Below are 22,777 nucleotides of genomic sequence, written 5' to 3' on the forward strand. Positions count from 1 at the left end.
GGCACTCAGGCAGAAATGGAGGGGCAAGTCATTTTCAGCAAAGGACACAAAGAGGTAAATGCAAAGCAATATTAAGAATCTCTTCAAGTATGGCTGTATTAATGAAAATCAGGATTGGAAAGATAGTCAAAGAGCAGAAGACTTTACTACTTTATTAAAATTTTTAGACTTGCACAGCAGAATGTGCAAGCAGCATGGCCAGTCACAGGACCACAGACCCAGAACTATGGTTTAAGATGTTCAGCATCCCAACAGCTGGATGGATTCTGAGGGTGGGTTGAATCAGGGGTGCCTATAGGCAGCAAGGTGAGTCAGAAAGGCTGTTGTAATAATGGCTTTGGAGACTACAGAGATACATCTTCTCATTGGAAGGGTAGATGGAGGGAGCCAAAAGGTTTCTTCTCCTCCCAGCCCCCCAATCCCCCTCCTTCCTTACCTTCAGCTGCCCTCAAGTCAAAACTCAGATGTTTCCCTGAATCATTTGTAGTGTTTTGGGGGGGGAGTCTACCCCACATGTCTGTGCTCAACAGAGCTGAGCCGGGGGCCAAGATACACAATGAGTGAGTAAGACCTGTTGATTGAGGTATCCAGTAAAGGAAGCTAGCTAGTGTGGACGAGGTGGGGTGTGCAGAATGAGAAGAGCCTTAAAGTCCTGTGGGCAGAATGGGAGCCTCCTGCCAGTTAGGCTGTCCCAACAGTTCAGGTGAGATGTAATGAAGACTTGACTAGGGCAGTGGCAATGGGTAAGCAAGAATAAAAAGAGACTTGCTTGAGAAAGTCCCAAGAGGACTGAGTGACCGATTCAGTGTGGGTAATGGAGGGAAAGGAGGAGTCAGTGGCCAGGTGTGTGAAGAGGTAGAAGAGCTTGAGGCTAGTGGTTTGGTAATCTGGGTTCTAGGTTTAGTGTGGCCAGTGACTTAATAGTAGTATCCTTAGGCAAGTCCCTTCCTCTCTCTGGGCCGGTTTCTCTCCTGTGAAATAGGGGTGAAAATTGGAGTAAAAAGACAGGATCTAAGGACCTTTCCCTCCCTCAGAGTCCATGAGGGTGGGAGGACTCTGATGGGGAGTGAAGCTTGCTACTAAGGAGAGAGGGCAGGAGGGAAGAAACACTGATTTGGGAAAGGAAATAGGTCATCTTAGGTGGAATAGGGACTAGAATTTGGGTGGCAACTTGATTGATGGCATCACTCAAGGAAGTGGTATGAAAGGGAAAAGACTAGGAGGTGACGACTGTGTATTCGGTGAGAGACCCAGCACCTGGCAGGGCCATGGAAGTTGAGATTCATTCTCAGACTGGGGGTTCCCTAGAGTGAAGACCAAGTTTTTCTATATCAGAACAGAGATCTTCTGACGTCTGGAGCCCTATCTCAGATTTGTGCTCTATTTCCCAAGAGGCTCTGCCCTAAACAAAGTCATAACAGATTCTGTGTGAATGTAAGATGAGGCAGAGTGGTAGAGAAGAACATCATTCTGGAAGTTGAGTCCCTTGGTTTCCACTTAGTCTTCTTATTACCTGTGGTTCAGCCTCCTGTCCCATACAAGAAATTAACATAGCAGTCCTTTACCCTGTTATGAAGATCACATGTGATGATAAAAATGCGCTTTAATACACCTAGTGAGGTTCTGAACTTCTGTGGAGGCCAAAGGCCCAAGCATTTTACTGTAAGCCTGGACTGCAGGGGGTATACTGTGGATGAAGTTACTTATGGAGCATTTGCAACTAGAACAGTTACTCCTGCTCAGAGAATCAGACTTCGCTGATACTCCTTTTCCTCCTAAGTGCACCACCCTGGTGGAAATCCGCTCCTGAACATCCCCTAGACTGAGCTCCTCAAGGGCAGCAACTCTATCTAATTCACCTCTGAGCCCCCAGTACCCCCAGCAGTCAGGCAAGAAGGCCCCTTGGAAGGGGTCCAGTGATTGTTTCTGACTCATTACATTGATACCTGCATAGCACAGCCACCCCCAGACTCTGGGAAATAAAGAATTTCATTTGGAGACATTGGCCCTCCAGCTTCACTGAAGGTTGCATCCACTCAACCTCTCCCCTCTCCCCACCCTATCAGTGAGGACAAAAAAGTGAATGCATCTGCGTGAAGGCCTTTGTCGGAGAAGTCACATGGGGGAGCTAGGTTCTGATTCCCAGGAGTCCTCTTTTGTTTGAGTTAGGGATTATTGTATTTAGTTGAGAAAACTGAGGCTCAGCGTAGTAGAGTGACTTGCCCAAGCCAAGTTGCCAAGACGAGTCTGCCTGAGCTCTGTCCATTCCGCCACATGCTGTCTCTATACACACTAGGGCCCATGATCCAAGTTGGGACTTCTGGAGAAAAACAGCCTCCCCTCTTGCTCCACACTCCTTCCCTCCCTGACTCCAAGAGCTGTTTGTCCCCAGATAGTTTTAAATGATTTCTGTCTCTTTCCAAAAAAAATTATCCTCAAAGAAGCAATTTGTCTCCCAATCACACACATGAATCCTCAACTCACAACACATACACTCAAAACTGGCACACCTTCTGACACTCTGCCTCCTAGGCAACATATGTGCACACCCTCAATCACAGTTCTTTAGGGTGCTCATGGTGGTAGGTTATGACTGAGAGATATTTAGGGCCTGCACTTTAGTGGCTCTGCCAAAAAGATGTCAGTGTCAGTGCCCTGCTGACAGAACCTCTGCCAGCTAAAGAAGACCATTAGCAGTTTGGGAACATCCAGGTGAGGGGCATCGGAGGCTTGCTTCCCAATTCCAACCCAAAGAACCTTATAGGTTCAAGAGAAAAGCTCAAGCTATTGGTCAGAATCCCAGTTTAGCCACATCCTAGGTGGATGTCTTTGGCAAGTCATTAAGCTTTTCAATTTCCTTACCTGTAAACTAAGAATACCTACTATAGTGGGTTGTTGTGAGATTAAAAATAAAGTATGCCAGCACTCAAAGTTTGTCAGACCCTTTTCTCCTTTATCTTGCTGACACTTCTTCTCCTGGCCATTCAAATGCAAAGTCCCTGGTGCTCCAGTTTGAGAGGATTAAAGGACCCCAAAATTCCACTGTGTAAATTAGAAACAGGATTAAAGGACCCCAAAATTCCACTGTATAAATTAGAAACTCCATTTCTCTGGCAACCAGCTGTCTTATATGTTGTACATATGTCATGCTTCTGATATCTAGATGACTTTGGAGGCTTGGAATTTCTTAGTGGATTTTAAAACTACTATTCACTGCCTTGAAATGTCACGCTCTCACTTAGCATTATTTACCCCTCTGGGTCACTTCAGCCCAAATCCAGAAAACAGATGTAACAATATGTTCCCAGTTTACCTGGCTTTATGCTTTCAAAGTGTTTCATTTTTCATATCAATTGTTTGATGATTTTCTTTTAAGGCAGCAATTTCCTTTGTTCAAATGAAATCTTATTCAGAGGTCTAATAAGAGATAACGGTGGGCCTTGCTTTGGTTGAAGTGAAGCCCAAGCACTGCAGTCTCTATTCCTTTACCTCCCACTCATGCCCCAGTATCACTAGTGAACCTCCATTTCTGAATCCTGTGCATTCATCCCAGCCACTCCCCACATCTCACCAGTGTGTGAGAACACAGCCTGGTCCTGTCCTTGGTTACCTCTGCCTATTAATCAGAATCTTTCACAGGCTTTTCTTCCTCCCTCTTTCCCTAAATATTTGTGGCTCCCAAGTGTCTCTCCACTCTTCTTGCCCTCCTCATTCCTCTTTGTTCTCACCTACTTCCAAGGCTCCTAGCTTCTATCTAAACTAAGTCCCCAATTGACATCTCCAGCCTAGCATCTGCTCTGAACATATTTCATACGTACACTGGCTGCTGGCCACAGAACAGGTATTCATCAAAGTTCAAGGAAATAAAACAGACTTCCCAGGATGAAATGGGTGACCTAGACTCAGCTGTGCATCTCGCCAGTCTTGAGGCTAACACAACTACAGTAGCTTAGAGAAGTAACCAGGTTCTGATACGGTGGGGAGGGGTAGAAGGAACTGAGCCTAGAGCGAGGAAGAGGGCGCTGTGCCTTTTTAAACTGCCTTCTCTATATAACTCACTGTCTTGCTTTCCTACTTTCACCTTCATCTCAGTCCTAAAAACTGTATCAGGAACATATTACCATGTTAGGAACATATTACCCTAAGTTGCTGAAAAGGGATCACTGCTCCCCATCTCTATCCAACACTCTAGGTTTCTGGCTTAGTTAGCTATGTCCATGTTGGCCTTAGCCAAAAAAAAAAAAAAAAAAGTATTTAAGACTGCAGAATGCCAGATTTAGTTTAAACAGAAGCATTTTATCAAAGCTATGGTGAGTAGTGAAGGAAGCCTAAACACTGCCACAGGTTACTGAGTGCTAGATTTCTATTTGTGGAGAAAACCTAGTCTTCTCTGTGATCAGTTAAGAGTAGTGCACTCCAAAACACTTGATATTCACAACTGTTTGCGTGATGGTAACTATAGGCTGGGTATCTCCCAAGAGGAAATCTGGTTCCCAAACTGGTGGCACTTTTAGCTCCTGTCCTTGGTTAGCTAATGATGGTCTGTGGGTAGTACTCTTGGAAGTAACCAGAGCCCGAGACAAACCTAAGACCTCGGTTGGGAGCTCTGGTAGCTTGATTAGTTCATTCCTTGGCTCGGAGTCACCCTGTCTGCCCCATATGTAACAGCACTGAAGCCTTAAAGGCCTATGGGTTGGCCTGGGGATTATAGGGGATTCTTGGCCTGCTTTCCAAGTTGGGGGCCAAATGGGAAGGGAACTGAGGAAATAGAGAGGTGGCTGCACCTTGAAAGAGGAGACTCTGAAAACAAGCTAAAACTGGGGATTGCAAGTGGGAGCTGACCCAACCAGAGAAGGGTCTGATAGTTCCTCTATAGGCATTTGCACTGTCCAGAAAAGAACTAGACCCTTAGAGTTGGAGGGCCTGCAGGAGGACCATCCAATACAGCACCTTTTTCTACAAGTTAAGACCTGGCTTGAGTTGAGTGGTGAGACCTCAAAACTATCAAAGAGCACAGTCACTCTAAGAAGGCTTTTTTACCTAGCCATACCTTCCTGCAGGTGACTGATCTGTGAGCGTTTCCATGCGTGTCTGGTTGTCTCTAGAGATGGGAAGACCACAAGGGCAGGAGTCCCATCTTCCTCAAGGTGTGATGCTAAGCAGTCCAGTCTGCCAAGAACCAGTCGCATTCTGTCATTTACCTGCACCTGGTGATACGGAGACTGACAGTGGTGAACCTCCCAGGTTGAGGATGCTGAGGTACCCTTCACCTCAGGAGTCCCATCCTAGCTAACAGGGATGGGTAGGATGAAGGGACTAAGCCTAGAGGGAGTAAATTAAGTGAAAAAGTAGCAATCAAAAGAAAAAGCAGAAGCCTGAGTTACCCACAATTCTCTCCCCCCCGAACACTTTCTTCATTTTATGTTCTCAACTGTGCAATCCAGCATTTGATGGGTTCTCTTGCTTTGTTCACCAAATCTCCTATGTGACAGCCTTGACTTCCTGGACAGATTCAGGGCTCCTTCTCTCTCTTCGCCTTTCTTTACCTCCTTTAACACTGAACACAGGTAGGCTCACACTGAGTATTATCTTCCTAAAGATAAAGGCTACAAGCAGACTATAGCAGTGGCGGGGGGGAGCTTTTAATCCCTTTCTCTCAGATTTAGGAGACATGAATTTGCTAACCTTCTGTAGAGTCAGGGGCATGGACTAAAACAGTGGTTCGAAAACCTGGCTCATCTTGCCACTCACTCAATCACCCATTGGACAGGACCTAGCAAACTGCATTTTTATGCAGCCCTCACAAGTGATAACCTCACCAGTCCTTAGAAGCGCAATGAGGAACTCACACAAAACTTCTGAATTTACACAGCAGTTGGGCTACAGTCTCTTCAAATAAATGACAGTTCAAGGCTGCCTCCTCCAAATCTTTTATCATTAATCCTGTTTCCTATGTCTTTCTGATTTCCCAGATTTCACGTATCTCTGTTTACCTATTATGCTTGCTTGCCCCCAAGGGAATACAGGCCTATCCAAAGAAAGGTCTGGATTAATTTTTGCTCTATACTTCAGCTCTTGATTAAGGTAAGAAACTCAAGAATATTCTGTTGGAAGATCAGGAGATGGATCCTTAGAGGTCTGAGTCAGAAGGTCCAAGTTCTTGCTGTGGCAAATTAATTTTCCTGTGCCTCAATTTTTCTCTTTTGTCAATACCTACCTCAAAAGTTTGGTTTGAGGGTGAATGAGACAATACCTAGAAAGCACTTTGAACAGTATGTGGAAAAGAGTTAATCAACCAGTAAATGTCAGCTGCGGTCACTTTTGTTAAGAACACCCCATGCCAGCCTGCTCCAGCTGGGCAGATGTCACTGGTTGACAGAGAGGAGCTGCACAGCATGGGGAGTGGTCCTATGTGGACAAAGATTCTGGTTCTACTCTGAGAGATGCAAATGACTCAAGATCTTCCCTCAAAGGTACCAGTGTAACCAAATGTATGGGATTTCCCTGGGAGAATAACTCCTCTGGTACCCTGCAGACTTGAGGACCTACACCAGGTTGTCATATCTGGGAGAATCAGTCACCAACTCTGTTGGAAACACTTCTAGTCTATTACATACAGCATGGGGCTCAAGATCAACTACCTGGAACTTAAGAACTGTCTATACTTTGAAAAGAACATTTAAAAAAAACTCACTTGCAAAGACAAAGCACTGTCTTGATCTTGGAGACAGCAATGCAGTAAAGAGGCCAAAGGTTTTGTAAGCAGACCAACTTGAGCTCTGGTTCTAGAGTTGGACCTGCTAAATCTTACCTTCACTGTAACCCTCACTGTAACCCTTTGTACCTTACCTTCCTCATCTACACAGAAACAGAAGGGAGGGAGAATAATATCTCACTGGATTGTTGTGAGGTTTAAATGAGGTAATGAGGAGAAAAGCACCAGCCATAGAGCTTGGCACTTAGCAAGCAGTCAACTAGTACTGGTTCCCTTTGTCTGCCCAGAGCTGGGCCATGGCCTCGGGCAAGATGGAGATGGAGGCTCTCAGAACTGAAAGGCTATGAGGCCTTGGGTTCCTCCCTGCCTCCCCACCCCCTCCAGATCAGCTCTTGGAGCCCCTCCTCACCTTCCCAGCCCCAGACTGCTACTAAATTGATGAAGCTAAAAGGATTTGATCACGTCGGTATATTTATATGTAAATACAAAACTGTATCGCTGTAAGATATTGAATATGAACATTACAATTATTTTCTGAATCTGACTCAGTCCATTGACGTTAAATACAAAATGAAAAGATTGTAAAAATAAGAATATATACATTCAAAGAGCTTATTACAGTATAAAATTATTGAGGTCTGATCAGCTGCCAACCTCATCTGTGATGGGGGAAGAAATTTTAGGGGTTCCTGGGATTTTCTTGGGAATGTGGAATGCTGAAGACTCTTGATTCCATCCCTGGCATATCAGGCTGGGTAGGCGGGGAGCAGACAGAAACAGGCTGAATGAACAGGGGGAAAACAGTGATGCAGGGACTGCTTAACCCAGACGGGGAACAAGCTTTTTACTGACACAGAACCCACCCAGCTTGAGCTCCAGGGTCTGGCAGGCTAGTAGGCAGGAAAGAGATGGGCATCTGAGTGGACAAGGCCAAGCTGCGTAAGAAAAAGAACCTTCTAGCAAAAGAAAAAGGGGCCCCAGCTCATTCTCTCAGGGAGGGATTCTCATAGGATGTAGTTTCCTCTCTCACACACCTGGGCTCCCTCTCTTTCCTTCTAAGACTTTGTACCGATTGCTTGTGGCTCTGGCTGCTCAGTGAATTCACCTCTGCCCAGATCTCAATCCCCAAGGGATAGAGAGAGGGGAGAGAGGGTCTGAAATCACAGTGGAGGTCTATTCCAAAAGCTGGCAAATTAAACAGAGAAAAATCATTAGATAAGGGCAATCCATGCTGAATTAAACCAGTGTCACCACAAACCAGTATTCTTGGCTCCAACAGGCAGCATCCTAGAGAGAGATAACTCATTACATAGGATGAGAGCCTGTGGCAGGCACATGGACAGTGGATGTGTGTGTGTCGTCCTCTTCCACCACTCTGCGGTCTGACAACAGGAGACATGATATCCCCAACCCCAGCTAGTCCAGGATAAACAGCAGAATCCAAGAAGCGAGGAGTCCTGAACTGCAACAAAAAGCCCCAGGAACTTCTACAAAGGAGTATCTCTGTGTATATGTATTTATAGAATACGACCATATTATCACATACAATATATATTATATACACACGTACATATGGACTCATACACATAAGTGCACATACACACACGCACACACACAGAATGACAGAAAAGACTGGAATACACGCCCTCAGTACAAACGTGCTTGGCACTCGGGACGTTCTCTAGAATATGTAACTTGGTCAAGCTCTCTGGGAAGGAGGTGGATGTTCACCAAACCTCCCCATCAAATCCTAGCAAAGGGAAGGAATGGAAAGAGACCTTGAGAAGGAGAATGGCATTGGGAAAGGGGGGAGTGAGGTTCCTTCCCCACTTACCCGGGGCCCCTGGCAAAAATCAATAGCCACAATTTGGTTTTAATAAGGCACAGTTCGATAGCAGGTGCTAGGAATTAAGAACACATTGCTGCTGGCCCTTTCTAGTGGCAATTTCACCACATCTATCTAGCCAAAGGGAAAGGCTGCCTTGCGTGCACGCGTGCGCCGGGAGACACAAGAAAGAGGTTGGTCCATGGCTTCAGTGTAACTGATGGCAACCTATAGGCTCAGCGGTGTCCAGGGTAGTTTAAGGAAGGCTGGCCAGCAGACAGTTACTGACCCTCCATGGCCAGGAGGTTGTGGCTGGAGGGCACCATGCCCTCCCTCTCTGCAAACTCCAGGATTGCCTTGTAGCAGAAATAGTACTGCTCAGGGGTCTGGATGCTGAAGGCCCTCTGGGTCCTCATGCGGGACACCGTCTGGAACACATTAAGGGTGCCAAGTTCCTCCAGCTGTGCCAGGCAGATGTCCAGTGAGCAGAAGGTACCTGAAGGAAGGAAGGAAGTGGTCATACCTGATCTACCTCTCCTCTTTCCCTCCCTCTACCAAATAACCTAGGCAGAACTGGATGAATGAATTCAATGGCAAGGTGTCTCATGGCAGGAGGCCAGCTGGCTTTACACCTGAAAGGAATCAAGGAGGTCACAGGGACTGTTCAAGGCCAAAGAAATGAGAAGTCCTCTTGTCTCTCAGGACATATATGGGGGTAACAGGAAGAGCAGGTGGGAAGGTGACAGAGGGACTTCCTGCTTCAATCCCAGACAGATAGAATGACAGCACTCCCACATCTGGGCCCTAATTTTCAGACTCTTCAACTTCTCCACAGAGACCTAACACAAACCTATTCTTCCTGGCTATCCCCCAAAGGGACCTCTGAACTAGAAGGCCAAACAGTCCCTGCAATGTACATCCCCTTAAGGCAAAAGCTGCTAACGGGTTCCAGAATGGAGAACACGGCCCCGAGTGGGGACCTCCCCAGGGAGGGGGAGGGGGAAAAAACCACAGCTCAGCTGAGCTCTCTGGGACACCCAACTGACAGCGATGGGATCAGAAGATAATCATGCTGATGAGATGTACAAAGCATCAACCCCTAGAAGACTTGGCTTGTGAAGTATATATTCTGGCCAGTTTACCTAGCATTAGGGATACTAAAAGGACATTAAAGAGGAATTTTTCATGGCAATTCACCATCAATGGAGCAAATACTCACATTCTGACAACTAACAGCTTTGTATTCCTCCCTCACCCTCAGTGCCTCTGGATGCTCCGAGAGCTGCATCAGGTGCGTTACCTGTCCTGCCAATGCCTGCACTGCAATGGACCACAATGGGTGGCTCAGGGCACTGCCCTTTGGAGCGTGCTCCCATGCTGCTGACGGCCAGCCTCTGCTGGTTCCGGACGGCTCTCAAGAAATCAATGAGGGAAGCTGCTGAGGAAGGGACACCATAATCTGGCCAGCTCAGGAACTGAAAGTGGGTCACCTGGCGCTTCTGCCGTTCCTTGGATGAAAAAAGAAGCAAAGAAGTTAATGAGGTCATTTCTCCTTGCCCCTGACTACCTTTAGCTTTTCTAGATTTGCAATCCTCTAGAATCCCCATCACCAAGGTTCCTATCACCCTCAACTTCCTCCACAAATGCTTCTCTACAAACCCAAAGGAAAGATTAGACGTATGGAGAGGGAAGAATGCCTGTATTATACAACCCAAATATCTTATGTTATAGAAAGTTTCATTCCTAGGTAATGCCACTGTTGTGTGGAGACAATAAGGCTCTGAGTTCAATATCCTGATCGTGTTTCCAGAATGGAAGTAACTCACACACTCCCGGAAATCCTGCCTATTCCCTCTGGAGACTTTCTTTACAGAAAAGGTTTTCCCCCAGCTTCAGAAGAGTGAGAAAATAAAATTTACCTCTGTGTTGTGAATTTCTAGTGTTGTTTTCTTATAATGGTTCATATTCTCCACGCCTAGATTGGTCACTGTGAGGAAGCCAAATCGGATCCGAGAGTCTTTTTCTAAAGGCCAGTATTGGCCACACTTTCTCCTGCCGCCCTCCTCAAAGCTGAAGACACACAGAGAAAGATAAGCCTTCCATCCTTCTTCTCCACAGCAGTAAGCCTGCTCACCCCATGATCTGCTGTACCCCTAGGCAGAAATGTCATCTCTTTCACTGCTTCTGTCTAACATACTCCCTTACTTCTTGGCAGAAAAAGGAAACCTTCATTCTAAACAGATGTAACAACAGCTAAATTTTCTGCATGTACTTATTTAGCAGACATTTATTGGGCACCAGCTACATCCATTTGGTCCTTTTCCTGATACCTCTTGGTACTCCTCATATATCTGGCATAAATACTGGGTGAACAAAGGAAGACAGTAGAGAAAATACGGTGGGCCAGGTCAAACTCCCTGACCTATATCTCAGTCACTGTTCATTCTCTTGCCCAATAAGAGCCCTTGGCTGATAGAAGAGTGGGAAAGGCACAGTTCCTGGGATGCCAAGAGGTTTATGTAAAGGCCTGAAGTCCACCTCACTACTCTTCAGTGGCTCCAAAGTACTCCAAGATGGTATCTCTCCCACTGCCTCCTCCCCAAATCAAAGGTGGCTTGTAACAGTGCCATAAGGAAGGGACGTGAGCAAACATTCTCATTAATTTCTTTCTCCTCATCTGAAATGGGTTATAATTATCATAATGGTAGTGATGATACTAATGAAATAGTAATTCCTGAAGTTTTGGCAGATATGTGTACCAAAATTTCAAAAATATTCCTTTCACCAAGAGCCTCCTGCCTGACCTACTACAATCTCTTTTTCATAAGTTCTCCTTATAGGTGCAAATATGAACAAGAAGAAAAATGGTCAAAAGTACCAGGGAAAGGGAGAATCAAGGGGAACTGGTAATTCAGAAGCCAGGAAGACAGCTGACCTTTGGAAGCAGGGAGCGGGCTAAAAGTGAATTGCCCCATGTTTCCCACCGTACCCTGGCCCTGTTAACTCTGGGTCAGCTAAGAAAAAAGCAAAGACATCTCAAACTCTCTGCCGTGGCTTTCCTAATCCTCATTGTTTCTAAGAGCTAAACTCCCCTCTAGAATCACCCACGCTTGGGGACAGGGGTTGGGGTGGAGGGCAATGGGTAGAAAACGGATGAACTCACCGCGTGGTCATGACAATCACCAGGACTTTCTGCTCCCACACCATGAGCCAGAAGTCCCGATAGGTATTCTCCAAAGGGCCTGCAATGAAAGGAGAAAACCAGGAACGTGACCCTGGGAAGCACTTCTTTCCTTCTTAGGCTCTTCTTTTTTTTCCCAACTATTAACTCCAAAGCACATACGCCGGCTACCTGCCTTTTTGACTACATCGCTGCTGTTAAGGATGGTCCTTGGGCAAGCAGCACCAGCATCGTATAGGAGAGTATTAGAAATGCACAATCTACATTTTAACAAGATTTCCAGGTAAAGTTGTAGGCAGGCTACAGTTTGAGAAGCATTGTTTCATATCCTCCTAGAGCCTCATCATCAGGGCTTCAACTACCACATCCAGACTGAGTGTCAACTGTGTACATGTCTCTAGCTGTTTTCACCTCACCTAGGCCTTATAACTACCAGATGCCTACTAAACCATTCCCCTTCCATGTCCCCTCATCGGTCTCAGACCCCACATGTTTGCAATTCAGTCTCCTCCTATAAAATTAGCTTTTTCTTGCTACTTTCTCCACTCTTAACTGTACTGGCACTCTTAAATCACTCAGTCTCAAAAAGTTGGAGTCAACTCTGACTAACCCATTTCTTTCATCTCCCTGAAGCACCCACCAAATCCTAGATTTTTTTTGCCTTTGGAATGTTTTTGGTTTTTATCCTTTTGCCCCTATCCCGGTCTTCGTACCAAAATTCACTGCCACAAGGACCATATCATCTTTTGTCTTGAGTTCCTCTAATACCATCTTGGTTTACTTTTCTGAATAGGAATTTCTCTTCCAGCCCATCCTGGACACCCCTGCCAATTTAATCTTTCTACACAACTGCTTCATCACACTGCCTCTATTTCCTTGCATGCCCTCTCTCTCACCTCCAGTGCCATTGACTTTCTACCCATTTCTTTTCCTTCCAGTTTTATTGACATATAATTGACATACAGCACTGTGTAAGTTTAAGCTATAGAGAGCATAATGATCTGACTTATATACATCATGAAATGATGACCACAATAAGTTTAGTGAACATCCATCATCTCATATAGATACAAAATTTAAAAGGAATAAATACATCTTCCCTTGTGATGAGAACTCTTAGGTTTTACTTTCTTAACAACTTTTATGTATAACATACAGCAGTGTCAATTATATTTACCACATTGCACATTATATCCCTAGTACTTATGCAGCTTTTTTTTTTTTTTTTTGGGGGGGTACACCAGGTTCAATCAACTGTTTTTATACACATATCCCCGTATTCCCTCCCTTCCTTGACGCCCCCTCCTCGAGTCCCCCCCACCCTCCCTGCCCCAGTCCTGTAAGGCATCTTCCATCCTCGAGTTGGACTCCCTTTGTTATACAACAACTTCCCACTGACTATTTTACAGTTGGTAGTATATATATGTCTGTGCTACTCTCTCGCTTCTTCTCAGTTTCCCCTTCACCCCCCGCCCCCTCCCATACCTCGAGTTCTCCAGTCCATTCTCTGTATCTGCTTCCTTGTTCTTGTCATTGAGTTCATCAGTACCATTTTTAGATTCCGTATATGTGAGTTAGCATACAATATTTGTCCTTCTCTTTCTGACTTACTTCACTACGTATGACAGATTGTAGTTCTATCCACCTCATTACATATAGCTCCATCTCATCCCTTTTTATAGCTGAGTAATATTCCATTGTATATATATGCCACACAGCTTTTTATTTATTTATTTACTTATTAATTTATTTATTGGCTGCGTTGGGTCTTTGTTGCTGTACATGGCTTTCTCTAGCTGCGGCAAGTGGGGGCTACTCTTCATTGCAGAGCACGGGCTTCGGTAGTTGTGGCTCACAAGCTCTAGAGCGTAGGCTCAGTAGTTGTGGCGCACAGGCTTAGTTGCTCCGTGGCACGTGGGATCTTCCCAGATCAGGGATCGAACCCATGTCCTCTGCACTGGCAGGCAGACTGTTAACTACAGCACCACCAGGGAAGTCCCGTTTATTCAGCATATACCAGGAAATCTGTACCTTCTGACTGCCTTCATCCAATTTCCTCCTCCCCCAACCCTTGGTAACCATGAATATGATCTCTTTTTCTATCAGGGTTTTGTTTGTTTGTTTGTTTGTTTGTTTTCATTTTGGCTGCATCAGGTCTTAGTTGCAGCAAGCGAGATCATTGTTGAGGTATGCTAGATCTTTTGTTGCAGCGTACGGGCTTCTCTGTAGTTGTGGCGTGGGGTTTTCTCTTACCTAGCTGTGGTGGGCAGGCTCCAGGGCGTGTGGGCTCTGTTTCTGTGGCATGCAGGCTCTCTAGTTGAGGCACACGAGCTCAGTAGTCGTGGGCTTAGTTGCCCTGCAGCATGTAGGATCTTAGCCCCCCAACCAGGGAAGGCAGTGGAAGGCAGATTCTTTACCCCTGGACTAAAGTCCCTGGGTTTGTTTTTGAAGTATAATTGGCCTACAACACTATGTTAGTTCCCAGTGCACAACATTACTGATTTGATATTTTTATACACTGCAAAATGATCATCACTCCACCCATTTTCAAGTGCTGCCCCTTCCTGAAAGCTTTCTCTTAGCGCCACATTCCTTGTAAGACTTCCTCTCCTCCCAGCTCTTGATGATACAGCTGGATCAAAACAGCTTAACCATTTAATGCATATGGTCTTATGTCAGTCATTTTACTTTGTGAGAAGTAACCATATTTCAGCCAAACATGGTACTGAGGGCAAGGGCCATGTCGTCAACTTCTCTTTTTAGAGTTAAAACCTGTACAGGGTTGGGCACTCAGCAGGAACTTTGAAGATGTTTGTGAGCCAATAACTCCCCTTCAATCAAGTGGGTAAACAACGCAGGATAATTCCTTGTACTTTCCCAGTGCTTTTTCCCCTTTGCTTTCAGGGAAGCAGGGCAGTACCAAGGGCTGATTTTGTCCTGGAAATCTGCTAATTTCACTACCATTTTTGCTAAAGTCTTTTAGGAAGCACTAACATTTTATGATACTAGAATGCCCTCTTTGCAGAAGTGGACACTGCTAGAAGCATGTGAAGTCTTGGAAACAAGCTAAATGTCTAACAAGAGTGGATATTAAATTATGGCATACCCCCAAATTTAAGCAGTCCATACAAGTGTTATTGTTAAATCCGTATTTTTGCTATGGAAAGGTATTCACAAGATAACCATCAAAAGAAAAAAGAGATAATGTATAGAAAAAGCCCTTTTTGTTAGATATTTTACATGTCCATATCTATCTGTATGCACAGAATGAGGCTGAGAAGGAGATGCTGCAAAATGTTAACATTTTCTCTGGGTCTCAGGGTTATGAGTGATTTTCATCTTCATTTTCTACAATGGACATGGCATTACCATAGCATGCATGTCAAGAAGATAATAAAAACACCCTTTCCCCACCTCTGACTCTTAGCCTTGTTCACATCCCACTGTACTGCATCACAGCAGCTCCCATATACTTTATTTTCCACGTTCAAACCACTGACAAAATTTGTGTTGCCAATCAGAGCACCTGATAATACCACTCAGACTCAGACTAGGCAGAGAGGGGTCACAATTTCCTCAAAGGCATAAGAGAGAGATTCAGAAGGGAAAGTCACACTTCCCAGATCAGACTCTTTACCAGCAGGCTCCTCTGAAGAAGTGAAGTCAGCAGTTTATGCTGACATGGATGAAATAAGACACTAGCCGGGCTCGCAAGGACTTCTGAAGCAAACAGGTATGTGCTCAAAGCCTGACTCTGCTGCTTACTGGCTGTGTGACCCAAAGTCACCTGATCTCTTTGGGCTTCAGCCTGTTAATGGATTAATAAACATTCCTTGCAAAGTCTCTATGATAATTAAATGGCAATTATATATCTAATATATAATAGATACTTTCAATAAATGACAGATATTCTTAGTAGAAATATGAACAAAAATCAGAATACTGAATATAGCCAAGAAGGTTAACCAGACAAATCAAACTAGCCTTCTCAACATCACAGGATCCCACTTTCCAGTCCTACCAGCATGCTGGTGCCTTCTAAAGGTGATCAGTGCTTAACTCAAGAAACCCTATCTCTCATACTCCTGGATGAATTTCTTTTCCTGGACAGGACCTTCAGAGGCAGTCTACAGGATTCAATCCCTGCATAACTAGTAACGCTAAGAAGTGCCCTTACCTTCTAAACCTGGAGAAAGGAGCATTCTGAGACCCCGAGAGCCAATCCTTACCCTCCATAAGCCCATCCATGCCACAGTCATCTCCTCAACAAAGCCCTTCTCTCAGGCAGATCACATCCTGTTCTTTATCTGCCAAAAATCTTTCCTGATAGTTCTCTTATTTCTTCCTAGGGTCTTGAAAGGACTCTTTTTTGGAGGGAGTAGCCCCTTCTAAGGTAAAAATGATAAATCTGTGACCATCAGACCAATTAACAATATATCAAGAATCCAAAGGCTCTTTCCCCTTTCCTTCTCCCTCAACTTCTATTGTGAAAAATTTGAAACCTACCAAAAGTTGAAAGAATAGTACAGTGTACTCATATATTCTTTAGTTGGAAAGCTATCATTTTTAGCTATCATTTTGCAAAGGCTGCTTCTCTACATATACACAATACACATTTTCTTTTTTACTGAACTATTTAACTTTTAGACATTATAACTCTTCACTCCTAAATACCTGAACACATATTTAGAAGAACAAGAACATGCTCCTATAGAATAATACCATTATCACACTGCAGCAATTAACATTAATACAATAATATTATCTAATACACAGTCTCCAACTGTCCCAATAGTATGTCCATAACAACTTTTTTTTTCCAAATTGAGTTTCCAAGTACGGATGATACATTGCCTTTGGTTATCAATGTCTCGTCTCCTTTAATCCAGAACAGTTCCCTGCCTTTTTTTCCCCCATGGCATTAACTTCAAAGAGTCTCAGCCAGTTCTCTAGTATGTTCCACAATCTGAATGTGTCAGGTATGTTTCTCATGATTAGATTCAGACTTAAATACTGGTAACATACAACATAGGTTATGTTGTGTAGTTCTCACTATATCACAACATGCATATAATATCTGTTTGGCCATTACTGGTGATACTAAGTGTGATCACTTGGTTAAGGAGGTATCTGCCAGATCTCTCGCTGGCCATACTCCACAATGGTCAAAGGGCCTTAAGTCCATATAATGGCCTGTCATGTCCTCCTATGTTGTGATTTCTTACCACCCTCTTTGAAGGAAGCCTGGTATTCTCCCTGAAATGGCAGAGAACAGGTCAGGAGTAGTACTAGGGACCACAAGAGCATTAACAGAAACTGCATCTGAAATCCTCCTAGAGCCCAATACTTCACTGTCAGACCTACCAAAGACTATCCATTTAAGAGCCTGCAGAGGTGCTCTGTGATGGTGCAGGGACCAACAAACGCCTCTGAAGCCAGCAACACCCATTCATAGTCTGAACTCAATCTCTGGGAAGTCCCACTACCATTCCTTTATGTCCTACTCAACATAAAGAGCATCTCATTGGCCAGTGAAGTCTGATGTCCCATCCCCCTGGGTTGGCAACACCAAGACACAGTCCAAAAACTTGTAGTAATGTTGTGTTCAAATCTCTAGTTTATCTCTATGCAGTGAGTTTCCAGCTACATCTGGTACAGAAACTACACCTCTCATCTGCCTTCCTCAATAATCCCCAATCTCTATGAAAGGCCAAGATCTAGTGGCTGCAACATCACCCCAAATTACCATTTCCTTTAAAAATTATGCTATCATCTGATGCAAACAATCACAAATAGATGACACAAAACCAGTTTGTGAAGGGCAGACTACTTACCTTGTGTACCAATGTAAGCATTCTTCTGCTTGTAGCCATCCATGAAACTGGCATTGATGTAATCTGTCTAATGATAAAAAGGAAATATCATTGCAGCTGTGTGGAATACACCATTTGGGTAGGAAAATGATATACTAGGTAAATAAAACCCAAGGTGTAGATTTTCTCCTTTTGTCAGGCAGAAAATGAGTGAAAGGACCAATCCAAAACCTCACTTCCACAAATGTTACTGGGACAACTGGATATCCACATGCAGAAAAAATAAGTCCCCCCTTCCTCACATCATACACAAAAACTAACTCCAGGGAATTCCCTGGCAGTCCAGTGGTTAGGACTCGGGGCTTTCACTGCTATGGCCTGGGCCCAGTTTCTAGTCAGGGAACTAAGATTCTGTAAGCTGCACAGTGCAGCCAAAAAACAAACAAAGAAACAAAAAAGAAAAACAAAACCTAAATCCAAATGGATCACAGACCTAATATAAGAGCTTAAACTATAAAACTCTTAGAAGAAAACATAGGATTAAATATTTGTCACCCTGGGTTAGGCAAAGCCTTCTTATATATGACACCAAAAGCACAAGCAACAAAAGAAAAAACAGATCAATTGAACTACATTAAAACTGAAAACTTTTGTGCTTCAAAGGACACCATCAAGAAAGTGAAAAAACAGGGGACTTCCCTGGTGGTCCAGTGGCTAAGACTCCACACTCCCAATGCAGGGGTCCTGGGTTTGATCCCTGGTCAGGGAACTAGATCCCACATGCATGCTGCAACTAAGAGTTTGCATGCCACAACTAAAGAGCCCACATGTTGCAATGAAGATCCCATACATAGCAATGAAGATCCAGTGTGCCACAACTAAGACCCGCCACAGCCAAAATAAATAAATATTAAAAAAAAAAAAAGTGAGAAAACAACCCACAGAATGCACACATTTGATAAGGGATTTACATCTAGACTATATAAAGAACTCTCACAAATAAATAATAAAAAGACAACTCAAATTTTAAAATGGGCAAAGAGGGGATATGGGGATATATGCATAAAGACAGCTGATTCACTTTGTTGTACAGCAAAAACTGGCACAACAGTGTAAAGCAATTATATTCCAATAAAGAGCTAAAAAAAAAAAAAAAAAAAAAAAACCACATGGAGAAACCTATTCACCTATCTGTCATATTGTCCAAAATAGATAGATAAATGCCTATATATATAAATATATGTGTATATATGTATCTATGTATCTGTATATAGTGTATTACTGTGTAAATAAAAATGGGGAAAAAGGCTAAATAAATAAATAAAATAAAATGGGCAAAGAATCAGAATAGCCATTTTTCAAAGAAGATATATAAATGGCCAATAAGTACCTGAGAAGTTGCCCAGCATCATTAGTCACCAGGGAAATGTAAATCAAAACCACAGTGAGACACCACTTCACACCCACTAGAATGGCTACAGGGCAAGGATAGTAATAAGTACTGGCCAAGATGTGGAGAAACTGGAACCCTCTACACTGCTAGTGGTAATGTAAAATGGTACAGTCACTTTCGAAAACAGTCTGGCATTTCCTCAAAAGGTTAAACACAGGGACTTCCCTGGTGGTCCAGTGGTTAAGACTTTGCCTTCCAATGCAGGGGGTGCGGGTTCAATTCCTGGTCAGGGAGCTAAGATCCCACATGCCTCACGGCCAAAAAACCAAAACATAAAACAAAAGCAATACTATAATAAATTCAATAGACTTAAAAAATGGTCCACATCAGAAAAATCTTAAAAAAAAAAAAAAGGTTAAACACAGAGTTACCACATGATCCAGGAATTCCACTCCCAAAGGAAATGAAAACAGATCTATAGAAAAACTCATAAACAAAGAGTCATAGCAGCATCATTCAAAATAGCCAAAAAATGGAAATAACTCAATTGTTTATCAACTAATGAATGGATAAATAAAATGTGGTGTATATCCACACAACAGAATATTATTTAGCAATAAAAAGGAGTGAAATACTGATATATGCTACAACATGGATGAACCATGAACACATGCTGAGAGAAACCAGACACAAAGGGTCATATATTGTATGATTCCATCTATGTGAAATGTCCACAATAAGCAAAAAGAATAGGCAAAAAGTAGGTGGGTTTGGGGAAAATGGGGGGTGACTACCAAGGCAAGTTTCTTTTTTAAGTGATAAAAATATTCTAAAGTTGATTGTGGTGACAGTTGCACAACTCTGAGAATATATTAAAAACCAATGACTTGTACACTTTAAATGAGTGAACTATCTATATGGTATGTGAATTGTATCTCACTAAAGCTGCTATTTACAAAGAAAGGAGTCCATTAAGACTTGCAGCACTGCAGCTCAGAACCAAAAACAAAAGAGAGGCAAACCAAGAAACCTGAACAGGAACACCCTGTTCATGCTGTGACACACAAAAGGCAAAGTGCTGACTGGAGAAGGAAGAAAGCTATACCTCATATCTAGGACCATCAACAGCATGGGCCAAACATCCAGGCTCCACCACTGCCTAAGTTAATACAAAGCAAAAGCCATACACATTCAGAAGAGTCTCAATAAAGAGCTCCTGACACTCTCTTCTGTGGGCCTTCTCCCATCTCCCAATGTCTTCAGTCTTATTTACATTGTTAGCCATCAGGGAAATTAAATAGGATTAAATTTTTTTATTATTTTTATTATATCTCCTCACAAGATCTCTGCCAACATTCTTTAATCCAACCTGATAAAAAAGAGAAATGGATGCAGCTATAGCCTCAAAGTCATGGTATAACTAGTTGAGAGTAGCAGCTAGAATGGATATTAGAGTATATAGAGGGTATAGGAGGACAAAAGTAAAAATGTTTCAACAGCAAACTAGGGAAAATTCATACTCTGCTCTAGAGAGATGAGAATGACTCCCCATCAACCCTTTCTCCACTGGGTTCCAACACTTGGAGGACAGTCTGAACTGTCAGTACCCCACAGCCACCCTCAGAAAATATCTCCAGGGACTTCCCTGGCAGTCCAGTGGTTAGGACTTGGCACTTTCACTGCTGTGGGCCCGGTTCAATCCCTTGTTGGGGAACTAAGATCCCACAAGCTGCATAGCTCAGCCAAAAAATAAATAAATAAAAAAGAAAGAAAACATCTCCATCTCATTGTCAAACCCATGTTATCTGGATATATGTCCATTAGATAGTCTACAAACTTATCCTCCTACTAATTATTTAGTCAAGAGTTTCCTGTTCTTTTCTTCTCCCATAGCCACTGGTATTGACCTCACACTACTAGCATTCTACCCTGACTTGGACACCTTCACTGAGCTAATGGAACACCTGCAGCAGACCCAGCAAGCTAAACATCTCACTCACCAACCAGGCTTCTCAATCCAGGGCCCACCCACAGTCAGCCAAAGCCCATCCTCTGTTCAGCCTGGCACATTCAAATGGTATACCCTGCAGGATCCAGGTGAAAAGGCACAGAAAAGTACAAAGGATTTACCTGGTGGTACCTGCCAATCAACACTATTATATAAGTAATATATAAGCTGTTACTCTTGGAGCTACCTTCATGCTTTGAAAAGAAATGCCACCTCTTTAAAGGACACATTTCTTTATAACTAAGGATACCAGCTTTTAGCATCCTTGTCTCTAAGAGCACTGGGAATTAAAACCAGCAATTTCGGAAGAATCATTAGATATTAAAAACTGAAAATGACCTCAGAGATAAAGTACAGACTTGGGGACAAACTGAAATAGCAGGAAGAACCACAGCACGCACATTATGTTGTGGGCCAGGTTCAACCGAAACTGGACTAACAGCTTTATAATTCCAGGTGAAATATGTTGAACAATTCACTAATAAACCTGAATCCTCTGCTTACTGTGGAAGTAAAGCATCTGCCAATATTTGTAGTAATGAAAGGGACTATAACTCAAGTGATGATCTTCAGACTAATTACAGGATGACTAGAACAGTCTCCGGTACACTGGGATTCACTCGTTCATTCATAAATAATTTACTAAAAGTCTGACACGTGCCAGGCACTGTTCTAGGTTTTGGGGACAGAGCAGTCAACAAGACAGATACATTCAGATATCTCTGACTCCAGAGCCCCAACACAACTAAGACGATCTCAATAATACTGATAAATTTGCCCTCAGTCAGCCAGATTCTTAGCTAAGGCCACTGCAGGAAAACCCTCTGTAAGGATCCTAGACAGGATTATGAATGCAGTTTATGTGCTTCAAACAGTAGGGTCAAAAGAGATTAAAACTAGGACTTCCCTGGTGGCACAGTGGTTAAGAATCCACCTGCCAATGAAGGGGACACGGGTTCGATCCCTGGTCCAGGAAGATTCCAAATGCCACGGAGCAACTAAAGCCGTGTACCACAACTACTGAGGCTGTGCTCTAGAGCCCGCGAGCCACAACTACTGATCCCACATGCCACAACTACTGCCCATGCACTTAAAGAGTCCATGCTCCGCAACAAGAGAAGCCACTGCAATGAGAAGTCCATGCACCGCAATGAAGAATAGCCCCAGCTTGTCGCAACTAGAAAAAGCCCATGTGCAGCAACAAAGACCCAATGCAGCCAATAAATAAATAAGTAAATTTATTTTTAAAAAAAGAGAGTAAAACCATGGCCCTAGGGTCCTGACTCATGTACCATAAATGCCCAAATACAAGGCAATGATTTTCCTAAGAATTATCCTCCAGAAAAAAGAGAGGATGTATAACAAGCCCCTATACTGTGTGTCATGTTAAGGGGCACTATTTAAACTCCTTCACTGTGAACAGCAACCTCAACCAATGCTGTTTTTTGATGTGTATAGAGGTCACCAGACAGAACTGTTGTATTGGAAGGAAAAAGAAGAAATGTAACACCTATTTAATTGTTGACCTCAAAATTCTGAGTGTTGGATGTTGCTATAAACAAGTTATAATAAAAAGGACTTTAAAAAGGAGTAAGTAAATGATTATGCTATAGAGGATGCATGAGAAACGGGATGAATGAAAAGAAAAAACTGTGCTAATGTTATGCTAATAGATTTTTCAGATTTAGGATAAACTTCACAGTGACAATACCATGCACTTAAAAAAGGAAATAAAAATGATGTGTTCTGGAAAACTGTGTTAGATGGACTCAAAAAAGTAGCTCAAATGAGGACAAAGAAACAGATGTTAAAGGTGTATGTGAAGAGTTTGAATAACATTTT

General features: G+C 43.3%; 1 protein-coding gene across 5 annotated transcripts in view; it reads right to left on the reverse strand.

Annotated features, from left to right (window-relative positions):
• Positions 1-7,168: 7,168 nt before the first annotated feature.
• Positions 7,169-22,777, reverse strand: part of PTPN9 (protein tyrosine phosphatase non-receptor type 9) — a 76,459-nt gene continuing 60,850 nt past the window's right edge. For all 5 annotated transcript variants that reach the window (XM_057723415.1, XM_057723416.1, XM_057723414.1 and 2 more), the window contains 5 exons: positions 17,556-17,622; positions 11,704-11,782; positions 10,460-10,610; positions 9,841-10,048; positions 7,169-9,036 (listed from right to left, as the gene is read on the reverse strand). In XM_057723415.1, the coding sequence (XP_057579398.1) occupies positions 8,822-9,036; positions 9,841-10,048; positions 10,460-10,610; positions 11,704-11,782; positions 17,556-17,622 (720 nt within the window). In that variant the 3' untranslated portion in view covers positions 7,169-8,821. The remainder of the gene's footprint in view (positions 9,037-9,840; positions 10,049-10,459; positions 10,611-11,703; positions 11,783-17,555; positions 17,623-22,777) is intronic.

This window comes from Hippopotamus amphibius, chromosome 2 (assembly GCF_030028045.1).
Source record: "Hippopotamus amphibius kiboko isolate mHipAmp2 chromosome 2, mHipAmp2.hap2, whole genome shotgun sequence".
Taxonomy (NCBI): domain Eukaryota; kingdom Metazoa; phylum Chordata; class Mammalia; order Artiodactyla; family Hippopotamidae; genus Hippopotamus; species Hippopotamus amphibius.